General features: G+C 44.3%; 1 protein-coding gene across 1 annotated transcript in view; it reads right to left on the bottom strand.

Annotated features, from left to right (window-relative positions):
• The window catches only part of PTPRO (protein tyrosine phosphatase receptor type O), a gene marked incomplete at both ends in the record, with an annotated part of 140,312 nt that extends 120,862 nt beyond the window's left edge, over positions 1-19,450 (bottom strand). Inside the window, one exon of the mRNA XM_082279569.1 lies at positions 19,235-19,450. Coding sequence (XP_082135695.1) covers positions 19,235-19,450 — 216 coding nt within the window. The remainder of the gene's footprint in view (positions 1-19,234) is intronic.
• Positions 19,451-20,309: the final 859 nt, after the last annotated feature.

The following is a 20,309-nucleotide window of genomic DNA, read 5'->3' as shown; positions in this document are numbered from 1 at the left end:
CTGGCGTTTCCTCACTGGACTTCTTTCATCCCGAGCTGAAACTCTTCAAAACTGGGGCACTTGGTCTGAGCAAGTTGGATTCATGCTGTCTGGACAGAGATGACTGGGTCTGGAGGGTAAGCACCAATATGAAACATCTGGGATGTATAATCCACTCCCTTCCACTGAGTATACAGCAAAAAATACAGCTCATGCCCAGGCTATACACATCTTTTTAATGGATAATGTGAGATATATCTCATCCCAGACACAGGCCTCAGCTGCAGTGGCCAAGCCCCAGGAAGCAGTTTGTCCTTCTGTGATGGGAGGAGCGGCTGCCAGCGTGGGCTGGTTGTCCATCGCTCCCAGGCGCTCCTCCTGCAAATGCAGCTGCACTCCACTGCCAAGCAATTTTAATCTGGTTATGCTTCACAGTCTGATTCTGCTGCTCTGCCCTCATGGAAGTGGTCCCACTCAGTTTAACAGGATTACACATGTGGCAGGGAGTTTGGCCCCGTGCCCGCTCGCTGTGGAGCCATGGAAACATCGGCACAGGCTGCACCTTGGCTGCACACTCAGCAGCTGCAGCCCCACAGCTCTGCTGCTGATGGTAGCTGACCTGATTAGATTAAAAGCATTTTATGCACAAGTACCTGAGATGTAATCATGTACCCCAATTGCACTGCAGGCCCATCCAGCCAAAGCGCCAGCGGGTTACTGCTGTCAGCACAGGGACCAGTCCCAGATCTCACTCCCTTGCCCAAGTGTCCTCTGTTCATTGTGTCAGCAATGCACTGGTCACACTGGTGCTGCTTTGGTTATGATGCCTTTTCGTGGTCTTAAAATCAAGAGTCAAACACGGTTAGAAGGGAAAAAGGGATTTTACCTTGGTATTTATTATAAGGATCCTTAGGTGCACACGGCCAGGTGGAATGCACCTCAGTGCACACCACAATGCCCACCCCAAAAGATCTGGTACAACATTATAGGTGTTACTAATTAGCAAATCTATCAAAGATTCCCCAATGAGAGGCTCAAGTGAGCCCCCCTCCCCAAGGAGCCTTCCCCTGGATGGTTCTATCTTGGTTTACAGAATGTGTTCTGGAGAGGACCTTGGAGTCTGGGGTACAATGATCCCTGGCTACGAAGCTTCTAAAATGTTTAGTCTCCTAGCTTGGCAAACAAGTCCAAGAACGTAAGCTAAAACCACTAGGAATATAGAAATTGTAAAAAAGGTGTAACAGGGGTATAAAAGAAAAGGCAAAAAAATCTTCATGGCATCAGTTAACTCCCCACTGACACCACCTCTGTGGTGCAGAAATTCCCAAAGAGCGAGGTGTGGAAGCTGCTCAGTCGGGCAAAGTCTGATCTGAGCCCACTGATGCCTATCAGTTTCTTCTTAAAATGAAAGACTAGAAAGGAATCCAGAGGAGTTTAGATCTGAAGCCATGCCTCTGGTGCTCCATATGTAAGGGACCAGCTTCTTCTTTTTTTCTTCCATTTTGTGTGATCAGAATAGATTGAAAAACGCAAAAGCATGATCCTGAAGGTGGTCACTAATTTAGGGGACTACCCAAGCACGGAAGGGTTATTTTACCTAATTAAGACAGAGCACAGTATTTAAAGACAGAGCATTTGCATTAAAACAGACAATTCAGAACTCTAAATACTGTTGAGTCTGAAATTATGATTGTTAATCTCTCCTCACATAACAATGTTCTACTGACAGACATTGTAAATCACTTCCTTTTGCTTGCATTAGATGAACCCATCACTCAAAGTGCTCAATTATAAATCTGAATACAATTTAAAAGGTGAACTTCCTTTAGTTTTACTAAGGGCAGAAGGGCAATGCTGATGGTGTAATACCAATGTTAATGCATTACTTATGACTGAAATTTAGTCTGTTTTCAGTAAATTGCTCATTCCTGTGATCAGAACAGGCAGCAATTTGCTTTCCTGGATCTTATTCCCCTTTCTGCAAGTGCATTAGGTGTGTCATGGGCAGAATACCCAGCTGTAAGCTGTCTGAAAAGGACATGTTCATCTATAATTAAAAAAACAAAACAGAAAATAAACTCGGAATATTCATTGCATAATCATGACAGGTTTACAACCTGCAGGATTATAAACTGCAATTAAACACAGATACGGAGTCATCAAAATATAAAATACTGCATCGTTAATTTTCATTTTCCTGTGGAAATGAGACAGACATGAGCAAGTATTGAACACCAGTGAGGATACTCTCTACCCCTCAGCTTCTTTAGGTGCCAGGATTTAATTATCCTTTGTCCCATGCTAATCTGCAGAGATGCTTCCACCTCAGCAGAAACTCCTATCTGTCTTTACTGAAGTAAAAACCTAAAAATAACCACTTTCAGTGCAGGACTGCAGTTTACCAAAATGAAGTCAAGCAAGGTTTTACATTAGTAATTGCTTTGCTTGACCAAGTGAATGCTTCTATTTCAGGTCACTTCATTTGCTTAATAATGGGAAATACTTTGAATGTATTTCAATTCCAGACCCTATTTCAAGTGACAGCTGAGATGTACAGTCTTACTTAATGACAAATCATTTCTAGAGATGGCCAGAAGGCAATGGAACTCCCACAGTTAAAAGTGATCTGGTCTTCATCAAAATTTTGGCCATTCTTTACTGTCTGTCCCATTAACAAAGATCATCCAGGAAATGTGTTACAGGACATGAAAGGCAGCAGTCCCAGCATCCTTCCTTCACAAATTTCTGCCTTGCTGCTCCACCTCTAATTATGTTAGTGTGACATTAAGGAAACCAAACTGCTGGGTCTGTGTAGAAACACACAGGCAGATGTCTCTGAAGTCATTTGCAGTTCTTCCTAACACGTTCAGAAGCATAAAGGCAACACTTTTTCTCTTAACTCTAAGTTATTCTGCACCTGCACAGCATTTTCAGCACTCTCAGCAGGTTGGACCTGCTGCTTAGGAAAGCCTTGGAGCTCCTAGGAGCAGTATCCAACCTGCTCTGGCTACCAGACACCCAGAAATCAGGGAAGACTTCTGAAGTCATGGAAATGTGTCTTGACAGAATTTCTGCAAGGAAGAAGAGGAAACATCTGCAGAGCCACCTGAGGCTTGCTTGTTTGCCCCTTGCACGTGTCCCTGCTTCACCTCCACAGCTTGGCCCTTCTCTGCTGCTCCGGGATCCACGCGCCACTCCGCACACCTCCAGAGCCGCCTGTCCAGCTGCACCACCTGCTCGAGGTCCCCACACTCCAGAAGCCACCAGAATTGTGCCCTCAGCAGGACACCCCTCTTGAAGGGGTCTCACACCATCCCCAGCTGCAGCTTACAGTTGCCACTCAATTCCTTGGATATCAGAGCCTGCACCTAGCCACCGGCTTTCCATCCGTGGATGCAACTCTGAAGAGAACCTTCCCAAAGCGTGTTTTTGTGGTTTTAGTCCACTATTTATTTGGTTTCACAAAGTGACAGAGTGACTGGTTTTCTAGCAAAAACTGTAAGAACTTAAAACAGTGATATTCCCAAGCAAGGTCATTTACCTTCCAGGGAAAGCATCCCTGTTTGCTAATAATGGGATCAATTAAATTCCTCTATGTCGTGTGGGAGCCCCACTATTGTTAGTAACTGTGGGTTTAGAACTTAGGGAGGGCCTTGGTATAAATCACATAACCATAGCTATAGTCCTAGAAAATCTATTTTATGGGCCATCAACTTGTCCTGGTGCAGAGGACGACCAATTTATCTACCAGAAAGCTTAGAGTATGATAAATGGAAGAAACATATATAATTCAGACAGACAAAAAAACCCAAACAAACTTGCATTGAATGTTTCACATGAAAAGGTGAAGGTAGTGGTGGGGAGAATAAAAATCAATTTTAAGGTCTTCACAAAGGCTTGGAGCCCCCATTCTTCTAAGATTATAGCACAGTATTTTTAAGACAATCAACCACATATTTCTAAGAAAGTAATAATTTTTAGTTTGGGGAGAAAAGTTCATAAATAAACCTATTAATATTTTACAGTCGTGTATCTATATCAAGATGTGTGTTGATTCTGTGCTGCTATCCCAGAGCCAGCTGGTGCTGGTGTAAGGCCAGCCCAAAGAGGGTATGGAGATCCCTGCTAAGGGACATTCAAAAGCTGTCTGCACACAGTCGTGGGCATCCAGCTCTGGTGACCCTGCCTGAGCCAGGGTGTTGGACCTCCAGAGGTCCTTTCCAACCACAACCATGTCATGATTCTGTGAACTGTAACCAGGACATGGTTCTGGAACCCAGCATAGCTACAGCCAGCTGAGCAGAAAGGCACAGGGACTGATTCTGGGTTTAGTTAGGTTTGGTAAAAATCAGTGTAACAACACTGCTTCAGATGAAGCTCATTTGAATTCACAGTGTAGGTGACAAAGCTCAGTAATTGGCCCTTTTTTCCCTGAGAAATATGATCTCTATTTGAATAACAGTTATCTTCACTAAAATAGTCTTTTCATGCAATCACAGTCTTTTTGTGACTATTTAGCATTCCACTGGAAGTTAACTATGGAGCTAAATGACTGCAAATGGTGTGTGCAGAGAAGCCTTTCCGCTGATTGTTATAAAACGCAATCCCAAAATGTTTACTGGAGAAATACGACTTCACGCAGAAGCTAAAAGCAAAATACTTGAGAAATGAGGTTACACACTCTAGGTGAGGAGGGTGTGTGAGAGGCTGGGTGTGAGCCAAAGGGACTCGAGCAGGGTTAAGTGCAGATGGAGGAGCTTCAGGGATGACAAGTGAAGCACAAAGGGATGAAGTGGGCTGGAGAGGAAAGAGGCCAAGGAAACAATAGCAAGGGGACAAACACTGGAGAGGATAAATGTGAAAAATGGGATAGTATTTTATTCTTGGAAAAACACAGATCTCAGACAATTGCAACTATTTGCAGATAACTTCAAATGGTTGTTAGTTGTTGAATTTTCCTTGACTGACAGCCCCTGCCTCTTTTTTACTTTAGAGAGGGCTGAAAGCTTGGGACTGAAGTGCTCTTTCTGGAGAATAGAAATATTTCCTGGGAAGCTTCTTAGGCTTCTCTATTGTAGCAAAAACTATTAAAATAGTGTTTGTCAATAATCCAAATTATTATTTTGCCTTTAAAACCTTCTGAATACCCAACCTCTACAGTATTTTTTTACACAGGATTAATAAATAAAACATCCACACACTGCCCATTAAAAAAAAATCATCTAGTATTTAATTCCTGAGGGAAAAGAAGAAGAAAAGATTCATCTTTTCACTTTCCTAGAAATTCCTTTCAACCCTCCAACAAGATGCTGCCTCAGAGGTGTTCCTCCTCTCTCCCTCAAGTACAGTTTCAGGAACTGGAAACCAGATTACCCTACAGTTTATACATGGAGGCACAAATGGGTGCAGCTGCAAAGCCAGGTGAGTTATTCTTCCCTCTCTTCTCCTCCTACACAAGCTGCTCCAGTAGGGATAGGATGGAACAGGGACATCAGCAGGTGGAGTCGTGCAGGAGCTGCTTCTGGTCTCTCTGCAAGGCTGGCTGAAGGGGCGAGGGAACAACCCACTATGCCACTGCCATGCTGTTTCCACAGTCCCCATGCTACAGGTTACCAAAATCTGGCCCTTTCTCTATAAAACAGCATCCACAGAGACTCCTCTATCACTGTCACAAAACTGGTTTTTATTATTTTAAATTAAAACCCATATTTGTTTAATCCCTCACAGTCAGAGTGGCAATATTTAAATTTATGAATTAGTACTGGTCAGGGGACACAGACATTCAAAGTGTATCTTTATCTTGCCTCTGAAACAAAATGATTTATAGATTGATCTGACTGGCTGCTTTGACACAGTTCCTTTAACCATAACATCTTTCTGTTCCTCTAGTAGCTGAGATTTAGCATTTCAGGCTGAGTACATATGTTGGATAAGAACATAATCCTCAGCTCTGGGCACAGGAGCTCATGGTAAGAGGATGGCTCTGCATACAAATTGAGAGCACTGAGATGCAGGAAAGAAAAATACACTAAACCCTAATATGCATATTATGAAGGCCTTCTGGCATCAGAAGAAATCATCAGTTATTTAGCTTGACATCTTTAGAAACAGAGGGACTAGAGGGGAAAAAAAAAAGGAGAGAAAGAGGGAAAAAAAATTATATGACCTTTAGCCCAACACTCCAAGTAAAGACTTTGGATAAATACACACACAGAAAGAATATGCCAACATGCAAAGAGGAGAAGAGATAAATGTGACTAGACCATTTCTGCAGAGAAAAATCACAGAGCTCCCATTTCGCAGCCATTTCTGACAGCACAGGGATGGATTTATCAGGGGGCAGAAGGGGACACTCCTCTTCCCCTCTATGAGCCTTCTTAACACAGCACGTGCATTCCTGGGTGCAGGATGCAGGCACATCTCTGCACTCCATCTGCTTCCTCTCACACTCAGGCTGAGGACTCATCTCCTCATGCAAAAAGGCTTTCTGTTATCATTGCAAAAATTCACACTGGCCATCCAGCAACTCCCAGCTATCCCTCACACAGTACTGAAGGGTGGGGTGTTCTGGACAAAAACATAAAGGAACAACCTCAGGCATCCTCTGGCACCTCTAGACTTTCTTTGTTCTTTTAACTTGTAAAAGACCAGCAAAAAACCCCAACATGCTATGGAAAAGCAGAAGGTGTATGAAGCTCCCATATCCACATGACAAGTAACTGTCAGGAAATTCCTGTGTTAATAATCTATAAGCCTCCCAAATTATTAATATTCACTGAAATCATGCATTTAAATTGTGCCGCAGGCAAGGGGCTCTGCAGCAGAGCTGTTCCAGCCTGGAGCCCTTTCCCACGTGCTCTGAGCTCTGCTGGGCACAGCAGGATGTGAAGGAACCTCGAGGTCTCCTCCTCCACACCACCCTCCCTGTGAAGGGGAGGCCAGAGCTTGGCACAGCTAAGCCTGGATTTGAAAGAGTTGGGATTAGAGGACGAAACTTTCTGAAACCACAGTCTGAGCACAGGTGATGTGCCCTAGGCTGTGCATGACATCTCCAAATCCCATCTATCCATTTCTTTTATGTTAAATATAAAGTAGTCCAGAGGTTTTTCATTTTTCTCTATAAACTCATCTGCTTCTGTGTAAGCTCTGTTCCCCAAGATATCTTCACACTCTCTGCTGACACCTTTTACTTCACAAATGGTAAACACATTCTGCAGAATACTCTTTCTTTCCAAAATAAATTAGAATCGGCATTGTAGGGTCTCCAGGGGAAACGCATCACTTTGTTTCTCTAACAGATGAAATTATGAGATTTTTTTTTTAATAGTTTTTTGAACTGTAAGATAGGCTTTTATGTTATCCACTGGAAGATCTGACTTTATAAAGATACAAGAATAAGGCTCTTTTAGGGGGATATTGCTTGGAAATCAAGATTCAGGGAAGAGAACTGGAAGATATAAGGGCCGTAAAACAACCACCATCTTGGGGACTTTTTAAACTTTGGGGAGGTTTTGCGTTTGGGTTTTTGTGGGGGGTTTGTTGGGGTTTGGGGTTTTTTTGGTTTGGTTTTTTTTTTTGAGGTGGGGAAGGGGGGAGAGGGGCATCTGGTTCATTCTGTATCCTGTAGTTAAAAACCAGAAACCTGTACTTTAGCATGGACAAGTAAACATCTAAAAGTATGAGCTAACGTAAGTTCAAGGCAAAAATCTGTGAAAAAAACCTAATGAATTCCCATATTCATCCTCCCCTCCAACATTATAAGTTACTAGGAATAAAATCCAAGTACAATGCAGATTCAGGCAGCAGAAGCTGTAATCACAGCCCAAACTATTCCTTTGGAGCTCATTAAATGTATTGAGTCCCTGCAATCTCCTATTGATTTTAGGAGCAGTGCTTTGGTTATCAATACAAAAAGCATAAGGGAAATTTCCAGAAAAGATTCCACGTATTTCCTTGAGACATGTATTTTTCCACCTTGATTTATACAAGTTTTGGTCACAGGGTGCAGTGATGACAGATTCCTCTGCTCCAGCCCTAAGCCTGCCAGGACAGAGGCCCATCCTACACCAAGAGCCTTTAATTCATGTTGCTCACAAGTATCCCCTCAGTGAAGCTTTAATGGTTTCCTGCATGCCTAAGACCTAAGCTTGTAAAATATATGAAGTCATAGTTCTCCTCCCAGAAGTGTAACTCAGAGGAGGAGGGAAAAAATTAAGGGGGAAAAAAAAAAATCCAAAAACCTTGAGAATTCTGAACGTGTGAAGTGAATGTGCAGCGATGGCAGATACCTGCCTGACTCTGCAGAAAGCTAAAGTGATAATTAAGGTACAGTCTAACACTGGCAGCCCGAAGAATTTTATCCTTGATATAATATTTAAAGCTCAAGCTTCGAGGCACTGATAAATGCAAGAAAACAAGCAGAGTTCAGCATAAAGCTTATGACTGTAACGCAGAGTTTGAAATTCTACAAAGAAAGATAGCCCAAATTATTTTAAAATGAATTCGCAAAACAACAGAACAGTCAGGTTAATAAAAATTTCATACATTTTTGTGTCCCGATTCACGATCCTTAAAAGGATTTAATTGGCTGTCACTGCTCTCCTGCAGGGTGCTAAGAAGCTGTCCAGAGAGGTGGTGGAATCTCCACCCTTACAAATGCTCAAAACCCATCCGGACACGGCCCTGAGCCCCTGACCTACTTGGCCTCACTCTGAGCAGAGGCTCAGACCAGATGGTCTCCAGACATCCCTTCCAGCCTAAATCACTGCACAACTCTAAACTGTTACACGTGTCCCCGATCCTCTGAGATGCACAGAGCCCCTCCTCCACAGCACATTCTTCGCCCTTCTGATGACAACCAGGGGACAATCCTGAAGCGCCTGCTTCCTCAACACCCCCACTGCAATCTCTTGCCTCCTCCTTTCCCCATGTGCTCCAGTTGCCCTCTACACCCAGCTATGCAACGGAGTGAGAAATAGCAGCCTTACTGTCAACTTAAAGCCAGCTAGAAGGATAAACAAGTAGACACCTATGATAGTCCAGTAGCTCTCGTGCTTTAGTCACATAACCAGCACCTGTAAGGGTAAATCCCTCCCTCCAGGGTGGGGAGAAAGAAATAAAAATCTTTCAGATAAAACTGAAAATGCTCTGATCAGTAGGTGACTTTTGCTCACAGTACATGTTGACAACAAACAGCTGATCCCATGCAAGCATTACAAGATACCATTACTAAAAGCCAATCTCCAAACAGGTCACGTCTTTATTAAAGATTAGCTACCAAATGCAGGGAGGATGCAAAAATAACCTTGTACATAACTGGAACAGACAAAGCAGGCAAGATATGCTCTGGTGCGTTCCAAAATGCTTCTGCTTCTTTTCCATTTTATCTCCTAACCTCATAATGTCCACGAACATGTTTTATTTGTGCTTGAAATAATGTCACCTGCAACTATTCTGTTCACACCAGTCCTTCTCATGAGGCCATAGGGAAGGCATTGTGGCTCTGCTCCAAGCTGAACGCTCATGCATCATACAACAGACATTCCAGAATTTGTTTCCTCCACCTGGACCCTTACTGATATACTGACTTGGGCTGTCCAATGTCTACCAAGACATTACTTGTGCAGTAATGTCTACCAGGAAAAGCTGGTGTCTGATAGGTTGTAATTCAGTGCATAGAGTTTGGTGTCCTTGCATCAACCATGAGGTCTGCTACAACCAGCTGCTCCCTGGCATGTTGCTTTGCTGCCCTGGTTTCAGGAGCAATGGAGTTCATTTTCTCCCTAGTAGGTGCCACAGAGCTATGTTTTGGGTTTAGTATGACAGTAATGTTGATAACACATTGATGTTTCAGTTGTTGCTAGGTAGGGCTTAGAGTAAAGCAAGGACTTTCCAGTGTCTCATGCTCTGCTATGGAGCAGGTGCACAGGAGTCTGGGAGGGAGTGTGGCCAGGACAGCCATTATTGTTATTGTTACTCTAGTCTACTCTATTTCAATTTTTAACTTTTCTTATCTCAACCCACTCTTTCTTCCTGATTTTACTCCCCATCCCACCAGTCAGGGTGACACTGGCATTGTATTTGGTTGCCACAATACTTTGCAAAAAGGATCCTGCAAAGTTCAGTTCACTGATGACAAAACATTTTCTAAAAACCACCAAAACCTAAATATCATATTTTTAAAGAATATTTACAAAATGGAGTAAATAGTGATGCAGATCCCATTTAAAGCTGTTGTGAAGCACTACAGTCAAACAGCCACAACCTTTCATTACTTACTGATGCTGTCAGTTCCTTTTGACTATGCAGCCCTCTAATTCTGTATTAATTAAATTAACTAATTAAACATGTCCATGCAGAAACAGACAGTGCTTAGTTAATCTCTACCATTACTCTGCATGTACATCTAAGAGTACATCCACTTTTCTTCATGGAAAGAATTTAAAGGGCTTGACTCCACCATGAGTTCCTCCAAGCACGAGCAGCTCTCCCACCCAGTAAGTAACTCGGAATCATTGCCAGTTGTTAATCTGGCTGTGCATTTGCCCTTTAGAGATGCATTATACCAGACACCGATCTCAAGTTACTTCTCAAATTTTGGTTCACTCCTCCATTTCAGATAAGCATATTTTGAACTGTTGTTTCCATCTGTATTATCACAGCTATGGCAGTCTGCTGGTCTCTAGTTAGCTGCAAAGGCCTAAGTGGAAGGGGTCTAGGAAATAATAGCTGTGTTCAGATTGCACCTGAGCTGAGCAGGATGAGAGTTTATGCTCTGAAATTCAAAGGCCTCAGATGGTCACTGGGGTTTGGTACCATGGTTAAAGAAGCAGGGACCAGCTGGATTTTTCAGATCCAGATACAAGTATCTGGTACTGATGTAGAATCTGGTTTCCATACATCCATGTATCTGTGTTAATGCTGCAATGCCAGCAACAGGAGCTAAAGGTTAAAATGTGCTTAAATCTGAACTCTTATTTGAGCAGCCCTGAAATAAACAGAGTAAGAGAAAGAGGAGATGGATGGCTCTGTCTGGAGAAAAGCACCCCAGAGCAGAAGCACTCACGTTAGTTCCTACACTGGCTTCAGCCGTGGCTTACAACACACCAACTCTTGCCAATACAGCTACTCCCTAAACATGAAAGTTGCTCAAGATTTATCTGATGGGGAGTTTCTTTAAGCTATCAGACTCTCAGATTCTGGAAATCAAACCCATTCTGTGGCCTTCAGCTTGTACTGCCGGCACTGCAGCGAGCCCAAGGCCACCACCCCGTCACCGTTGGCTCTGTGCTGCATGTCAGACTTCTCAGCATCACCCAGCTGAGACTGCAGGTCTGCCCACTACAGCTTGCTCCAAAGCCCATTTAAAGCAACATAAAAACATCCATTGACTTCACTGGGGCTTTGGAGCCGTTCCCAGAAGCACAGTAGACTCTCTGATAGCTCCCAGCCTCCTCAGAATTAGAGGAAACCCGTCAGTTCTGGTTCCAGCTAACAGGCATTGACGCTGCACATAAACAACAGGTGAGATGGCAAAGTTATTATCCCTATTTAGAGTGCCTCAATTTCAGTTCAGTGCTGGTGACATCACATGGTGCTGCCATTCTGTAGTTTTCATGGCTTCCCCCAGTGCTGCTGAGCAAACCTGGTGGGGCTTCCAAGTCTATGGAGTCTTGAGTAAGTTTTCAAAAGGTTTAAAAATAAAAAAACATTTTTGGTTTAACACGTTACTTTGCAATGCAACTGAGAAGTAATTTTATAGCAGAGATAATTTTGAAATACACTTAAATATTCACTCTGTATTCGTTTCTCTTTCAGAAAACATCATAATTTTTCCTGTTTTATTTAATAACTGCTGGCTAATTTGTAAAATCCCATCCCATCTGCTTATTCCTTCACACAGTGAAATTAGAGGGCTTGATTCTACAGTCATTACTCACAGAAGGAGAGGCATTGATTTGATGGACTTCCCTGAAAAGGGATTACAGTGTAGGATCCTCTGATATTGATTTTGTGACATCATCATCTTTTCCTCAGAAGCAGACACTGATGACTCAAGAAAATACCAGTACAAGATTATGCAGGGGCAGGCGAGTTAAAGAAAATTATTTTTAAAAACCCCAAACCTCCTAATTTACAGTAAGTCAGCTACAATAAAATAATAGCTACGTTCTCTGTTTCAAATACAAGTTCTCTCTGAAAAGGGAAAATATCTGAGTGATGTTTCTGTCTTTCATCTCTTGCCCTGCTTACAGTTACTTTCATGAAACTATTGTGAGCTAGAGCATTTTTTGTAGGTTAATGGGTTCTCTTTGAAGGGATTAGTCACATTGATTATTAATTATTTTTTGATGTTTTAAGCTGATGTAAATGTCCAGAAGCTCTGAAGAGCAACATCCTGTAGAAATCAATACTGAATTAAGAAAAAAAAGAAAAAGTAACAAACAACAACAACAACAACCCCTCTGCTCAGCTCCTGGGGGAAACAATTGTGACCTCTGTTTGTAAGGTATATCAGCCCTCAGAGAATACCAACAACTGGCATATATGATAATCTTTTCTAAGTTATTGAGAGCATCCTTATTTTGATGTGTCTATCTTTCAGACTCCAGGCAGAGTCTGCAGGTTTTTTGCATACAGAACAAAGCTAGGCACAGCAGTGCTAAGCAAATAATAAATAAATTAATGTCATTGCTCTTGGAAAATGTTCATTTTTTTCCCCAATCTGCCTTGTAGTACTTTAGGAAAACACTAATTAGCATTCTTTCCATGTGGTTTTTTTCTCTCCCCACATGTTCTTCACCACATTTAATAGATGTTGGGATTTTGGGTGTGTGGGTTTTTTTCCAGTGTTTTGTTGGCTTTTTTTCCGTTGCTCAAATGTAACGTTTTCTTTGCTGTTTGTAAGCAGAATGAAACCATTCCTTCTCATAATAGATCAGTGAGGAGTGAAGATTTCCCATGTTCAAATGACTTCTATATGAACAAAGAGGAAATGATCCAGAATAGCTGTGGTGCAGATCACAGACAAAAATCAAATGACACAAAGGGAACAAGACAATTGGGACTGTCTGCCTGCTCCGGGGGCTCCTCTCAGCATGGAAGAAAAGCCCCTTCGTGGCTGATTCTAGAGGATGTGACACAGAAATTACTGAAAGCCTTTAAAATTGAAGGAGTTGCTGATCGGATGACAACTGAGTGACTGGGACCTCTCTTATCCCAAAGACTTGGCCTCCATGTGACATAGCTGGAAACCAACAAAACTAATTTGAGGACCTGCAGGTTTATAGCACATGAAGGACCTACAGTTCTTCAAAGCCTTCTGGCAAGACTAGAAGGCCCTTGTCTCAACAACCTAGAAAAGTGCTGAGGCCAAATCATTTCAAAATCACAACTGTTAGATTGACAGGCAACCTTATCTGTTTTTACCAGAGAATTTAGAAAGGAATTTAGGATTTTTATCCCCCAAGAGGTTCGTATCCACCAAATAGCTCCCTCATGTTAAATCTCTGGCTGAATAGAATAATAGCTCAGAGTTGTTTACTTCTGTTATCTCCATTCAGCTCCTCTGAAGTGCTCAAGGCTTGTGCTTAAGTACCATGCTCACATTTTGCCATCCCCAGTATTATGTTTCCTGCTCAAACTGCCTATCCCACATATTCTCTTCTCATGTCCATGCTACCACCTCAAGATCAGCATATTTAAAGCTGACTGCACTAATTCCCTTAAAACTCCTCCAGCTAACTCTCTTCCCTGCTACTGTCAGCTGTGTCACCAACTTTCCCATCACCAACACTTACTATAAAGCATTTCTTCCCATAACACATGCATGGAACAAGAAGGGAAGCTGCAGAGCTTGCCACACTCATTCCAGCACAGCCCTGATACAATGTGCTATCTTTATGGCAAGCCAGACATGATGCATATAATTTTATTTCTGGAACTCCATCTAAAAGCCACCGCAATTTCCCAGCACAAGAATGAGGGAGTTCCAGAAATGGAATGCATCATGTTTGGCTTGCCGTAAAGATGGCAAACTCCTTCCCTAGGATTTGCTCCCTTCACTGGCTGCCACTCATTCAAGATTACAGAGTGCTATGAAAAGCAAGGTAACCTTTCTGTTTCAAGTATTTCCCATTCTCTATTCATCTGTTATACTACATATGTGGCAGCTAGCATATGTTGCCACGTTTGTCTCAAAGATTTTCCCCTTTTCAACTCTACATTGGTAGAACTTCAATAAGAAAAAGAAAAAAAAGAAAGAGTTACAACTTTCATGTGAAATTTAATAAACCACTCTCTATTTTTATTAGTGCACTCGTAGGGACTCAAGTCTGTGTGAAGATTTTAATTTCAAAATATCCTTAGTATTTATTAGAGTTTTCTTTTTTTCTTCACATTGCAACTAATTCAGCTTTGTCTCAAGAACAGAATCTTTAAAACATTGAGTAACAAAAAATGGAATTGCTAATTTATTACAAGATAAGAGTGCTCAGGATGACAATGCATATTTCTCCAACTAAAAAGGAAAATAATTTTAAAGATCACTTAGAATCAAAGTTAGCTATGAGTCTTTTCAGTTCCTCAGCAAACAGACCTGTTTTCAAAGGTTTATTTTTGACATTTATTGTCCTGACCCATATGCCTAAGCAAAAAAAAAGCTCCCTTCCCCAGAGCTGAGACTGTCTGGTAAAGTAAGTCTCAAGATGGATTTACACTGTTCAGTTTAGCATTCATTCTGAAGCTCTGTAAGGTCATTTCATGATCTGCCTGGATTGCTCTGTGTGGTGACAGCAGAAATGCAGAGATTAGTGGGATTCTCAAGTTCAGCCAGCGCTGCCCGAGAGCCCTTTAATGAATTGCCATGGGATCACCACAGGTAAGCCTATATTCAGCACAGCCCATCTCAACCTGGATGAGGGATCACTCCTGAGTGCAGCTTCTGACCGAGGTGATACAACCTAGAAATTGCCTTACTGACCTCGTGCAATTTGAGTCTGGGGCTCAGAACTCCTGCAGGCATGAAAGATCTTTTCTCAATGGTCCACTGTCATTTCATCACAATGAAATCTGCCCAAAGGGTAATAGAAGACTCTTATTTCACTGGCAGAGAGGGGTTTGCAAGTGCCTACTGCAGTTCCGTAAACATGACTCGGCACAAGCATCCTCTTCTTTAGCTCTGCCCTCCAGAACCACCCTGATCCAGATATAATCAGTGAAAATGATGAAATGAGAGAGAACATGACCTGTAGAAGTTTTGGGCCAAGGATGACTATTCATAGGTTTTTTAAAAAGAAAAGTCTCTGCTTTTCCTGGGAGGATGATTTTCTCTCCCATACAGGCTGGACAGTGGTAGGAAGAAAAGACTTTTACCTCTGGGCCTGTCCCATCATGGGGAGCCCTTACATTTGTTTTGCAAACAAAAATGAGCTGGCAAGATAGGTTTGGGGCTTTCTTTATTTTATTCTGACACTAGTAGAACATGATCATGAGGAATTGTCTCAATAAGAGTTTCAGCCACCATCTCTTGGGAGACAGAAGAGATGCCAAAAGGACTCCATAACAAAATTCAAATTATGCGTTCATTGCTTTTCCCAGCAGGAGGAAATAGCAGTGACACACTGGGGCTCTCAGCTGTGAAATCAGCCTCTCTCTTCAAAAGGTTTTTCCCACAGAAAAAGGCAGTATCCTGGTGGTAAGGCTTTTGCTTCAGGTTATTAACTGAAGATGTGGATATTCTTGAAAATTACACCAGTAGAAACATATTTCCTTTGTTGGGTAAGGTTGAGTAAAGTCTTACAGAACCTCAACCTCTTTGAATGTCTTGGTCTGTGTAAACCTGAATTGAGACCTCACTATGATGCCAAACTACAAAAAATGCTGCAGTATTGGACAAAATTCTACCTTGTGAGACACAAAAAGTTGTCCTTGCTAAGAGAAAGAAAGAGGGTGCTGCTGATTTAAACGAAGAGCTTATATAGGATTGATATACAAAGACCTCACTCTCCTGGAAATAAGAGATGCATTATTCCACTTACAGAAAATTTTTCTGAAGAGTGTCATTGCTCCTATTTAGCCCAGACATGGGACCACTGTGACAACCAGTTTTCTCATTATTTTCCTACTGAGAGCCTTGCTCAGAACACCTTGGAGGTGTCACACATGGTAAACAATGTCTCAGCATCAGCTTTGGCTTGTTCAAGATGCTTTTGTCTTCTAATGACGCTCTACCTTCTCTCCCAGAAATAATACAATAAAGCAACCTTAAATATCCCAGGTGCAAGCTACCAACAGCATGGGACATCTGACAGATCAGGGACATCATCCAGAGCAGAGCTTCAGCTGGCCAGGCTCAGTGTAGTCATGACTAAGGGAAGGTTGTTGGGTTGCAAATAGAAAAGATGGGAAACATAACATCAGTCACTGGAATGAGGGAATGTGTCCACTTTTTATTCTTATTTATTTAGCTGAACTACAGCTTTTCCTTTGGGCTGTGTTCAGCCCTGCCTTTGCCACACCAAAATGAGATTATTACAGAGCAAGCTGCTAAAGACTCTGCCTTCCAGCCATCCTGACTGAAACAAACTGACAGAGAACGCAGACCCACTACAAAATGGCAATATTTTAAGAGATTCCTACAGCAGCTTGGTTGGAGTGTTCTCTGAAGCAAAATACACAGCCCCGCTCCTCTCACAACTACTGCAAATCCATCCTGGTGTCTGAGCTCACACACAATGCCTTCCTTCTGCTAATTTCTAAGTCAGCCATCACATAAGAAAACTGCTAAAGAAGGAGAATGGTAAAGGTTCAAGATCACATTGCTGTATTTCCAAAAATAGTACTACGCTCCTACCCTGGAGCACAGAAAGCATTCACATCACACTCTGAAAGAGGCAAGTAAATCTTACTAGCCCGTGGGCAACCATATCAGGCACATGAAACGCAGTGGGCAATACCCCTGTTTGACCTCCTCTTGTCGCTGACCCTACCAGCAGCCTCAGAGAGCACCAGGAGTTGGAGTAAGTTGGCACTATTTGCACCATGAAATAATGACAATTGGAAGACAAGAGAAGAGAAAATGTACTTTGAGCAGCTTTATCACTTTGCAAAGTCTGCTGATGATTTTACAAATCGCCAGATGGGCATCAAGGCCACATCAAGCAGATTCAGCTTAGCAAGTGACATTTGGGCTGCTAACACTGAAACAGCAAGCACACAGACATCAGTTTTGCCTGTCTTCAGATTCATCAGTTCAATGCCACTGCTTTCTCAACGAGATTAACTTCCAGGTGAAGCACCCATTTAATAAATTGAGGCTGGTTAAGCTTAGTATTGCTTCAACAAGCTGGCAGAAGTAAACAGCACAAAACTGGAGAAATGCCTTGTTTTGAAGTGAGTTCTTTTCAATTATTTGTCACTGAAAAAATTACACAGATCTTGAAGAATACTCAGTGAATTTGAGGCTCAGGAAAATGGTCCTGTTGTGGTGATGTGAAACAAGCACTGCTCTTGCTTCTCCAACTCCTCTCCTGTAACCACATGTACTTTGACTATCTTCTGAAGTCTCAGTTCTTTTATTGTAGTATCCACTAATAACGCAAAGATAACTAATTACAGTGGGCTTGCTATCCAGCCAGTCATAATCCAGTCACGCAGGGTGATACTGATGCACCTCGATGTGAAGCTGCAGCTTTACCTTCTCCTATGCTACAAAATTCTGCTAATACTCATCAGCTTTCTTTGTCCTCCCAGCCCTGGGTTTATTCAGCTGAGAAGTGATGGTTATTTTCCAACAGAATGAAAACCTGGGCCTTGGTTTTTTTTACCTTACCCAATTACTTGAGATTATTATTCATTTAATACAAATTTGAACTACCCACCTTCTGTCTTACTTTACCACAGCAGTGCTAGTAAAAGAAAAAAACACACCACATAAACATCTTCATTAAAAGAAAAAAAAAAAAAGCCAAGACATAAACTGATGCACATTCTCTGATTGTGGGATAAAACAGGTACTTAAAACTGTGTGCACCTCTGTGTTTGTGAACAAACTAGAAACTTCATCTTTCTACTGGGCCATAACATCCACAGACTTACTGTCTTAAATTTTTTTTTTGTTTTTTAAACTACCACATTCCACGGAACAAAATTTTGTCTGTATATTAACATTTTATCTTGCATAAATGTATGTTTCAGCAGTTATGAAAATGAGACAGCTGACAGTTGACTACTATATGTGAACAGATGCTGTGAAAGCTTCCCTTGAAATAGTTCTGTCAATGCAGTGTCAATTTTAGAAGCGACACCACTGCTGTTCTAGGACATGATCCTGCAAACTCTTATTCACACAGGGAGTCCGGATGATTTCCACAGAACATTTACATTTATAAGGCTCTGAAAGGTCAGGTCCTTAGTCGCAGAGCTCTCCTTAACAGTGACTGACAAACATACAAGAAAGTTTTTAGTAGTGCCGAGCTCTGCTCTTCAGGGCAATGACATTTGCAGCCAGCAGTATTCACCTGGGCAGGACATACATTTTCTTTTAGAAGTTACACGAAGCATATTAAATACACTTAAGAAACCATTAAATGAGCTAAAGCGTCAAGACAAAAAACGTCATGTGAAAACCAAGCTTGCGGTATTAGGCAGAACTTTGAAAAAATTCATCTGCCGAGAAGATAGGCTGAGGTTGAACACAGCACGGCGCCGATCAGAAAAGAACTGCTCAGCTGTGCCACGACAAACCAAACACGATCCACCAGCCGCCCCTTTGTTAGCGGCATCTTCATTAGCGGCTGTGTGGCAGGGGAAAGGTACGAGGTGTTTGAGGGGAGCGGGCGGGGCAGCCCCGCAGCCGGGCGGTGCTGAAGGACAGCGCGGCGCTCCCGCTGCCCCCGGCCCGCGGGCAGCGCTCCCCAAAACGCCAGCTCGCCCCTCTCTCGGCACCCCGAGCCGGGCAACTTTGGAGGGGGCCGAGGATGGGGGTAAGCGCCGCTCCCTCGGGCTGCCGGCACTTTCGGGGGGACGCGGCAGAGAGAAGGAGCGCATGTCGCCCCGGGGCACGGCGCACAGGGCTGCTCCCCGCCGCTCGCCCGGAGCCCCCCGCACGTCCCCCGCAGCACAAAGCGGGGCCAGCCGCGGGGAGGCGGAGCGGGCAGCGGGCCGTGCGCGGGCGCGGCGGTCCCGCCGGGCAGGCACACAAAGGCGGCGCGGAGGGGGCTCGGGGCCCGCACCCCTCCCCTTCCCCGGCACTTACCTTCAGCAACACAAAGAGCCAGAGGAGACAGGAGCGGGCCCCCGGGGCCCCCCGCCGGCGGCGGTCGGGCATTGGGGAGGACGGCGGCCGCGGCCCGCGGGGGCGGCCGGGCACGGGGGGCTGCTGCTCCTCTGCCCCCGGGACCCCCGGCTCTGCCCCCCGCCTCCCTCCGCTCGGCTCCGAGCCGTGCCCGGCAATGGCGAATTGCGGCAGCATCAGGCGGCCGGCGGCAGCGCCGACCTCCCTTCCGAGCGGCGCATCCTGCCGCCCCCCGCCCCTTTTATTTGGGGTTTGGGGAGGGGGGGGAGGAGGAGGAGGAGGTGGAGAAGGAAGAGGAGGCGACGGCGGGTGGTGTCTCCCCTCCCAGGAGTTTGGGCGATCGCGCCGCTCGCCGGCTCCGGGAGCGCCGGCTCCTAGGCGGGGGCGGCAGCAGCCCCCGGCGGAAGGCGAGGGATGGGAGCCGGGAGATGGGAGCCGGGAGATGAGATGGGAGCCGCCGCCCTCGGCCCCCGCACCGCCCTACCGCCGGCCCCCCCGTCCCCACAGCATCTCCTCCCCGCGGGCAGGAACACAAGGCGGCGGGCAAAAAGGCATCCTCACTGCCGCTCCCCATCGAGCGCACCAACCCCTCCCCGATGTCTTTTTTCCTGCCCCGCCGCGAACAGGGGACAGAAATGCCGCCAGCATCCGCGGGGCCCGGCTGGTGGGGCAGGGAAAGGACCGGCCAGACCCTGCCCTGGGAGGCGGCTGCTGGGCTGCGGCGCTGCTGGGGCTACAGCTGCAGGAGCAGGAGCCCGTGCCAGGTACTGGCAGCAGACACAAGGCAGACGTCCCTATGGCTGTTGTCAGGAGTCAGGTTAAGCGGGTGGTCAGCTCTTCAAATGTTCAAGGTGCAGGGCTGAACCTGCAAGGGATGGAGAACTCATCCTGTCCCCCAAGATACTCAGGCCCAGGGATGCGAGGGGTACACTGAGAAAACCGAGGTCACCTCCCCTGTTGTGTCTTCCCCCCACATCCCACCCTGCAGCCCTGCAAGTTAATCCGGGCCACCTGCAAACACAAGCTATTCACCTTA

The sequence above is a fragment of the Coloeus monedula genome (genome assembly GCF_965178545.1).
Source record: "Coloeus monedula genome assembly, chromosome: 4".
Classification (NCBI taxonomy): Eukaryota; Metazoa; Chordata; class Aves; order Passeriformes; family Corvidae; genus Coloeus; species Coloeus monedula.
The sequence above is the reverse complement of the archived record's forward strand: the minus strand, read 5'-3'. Positions and strand labels throughout refer to the sequence as shown.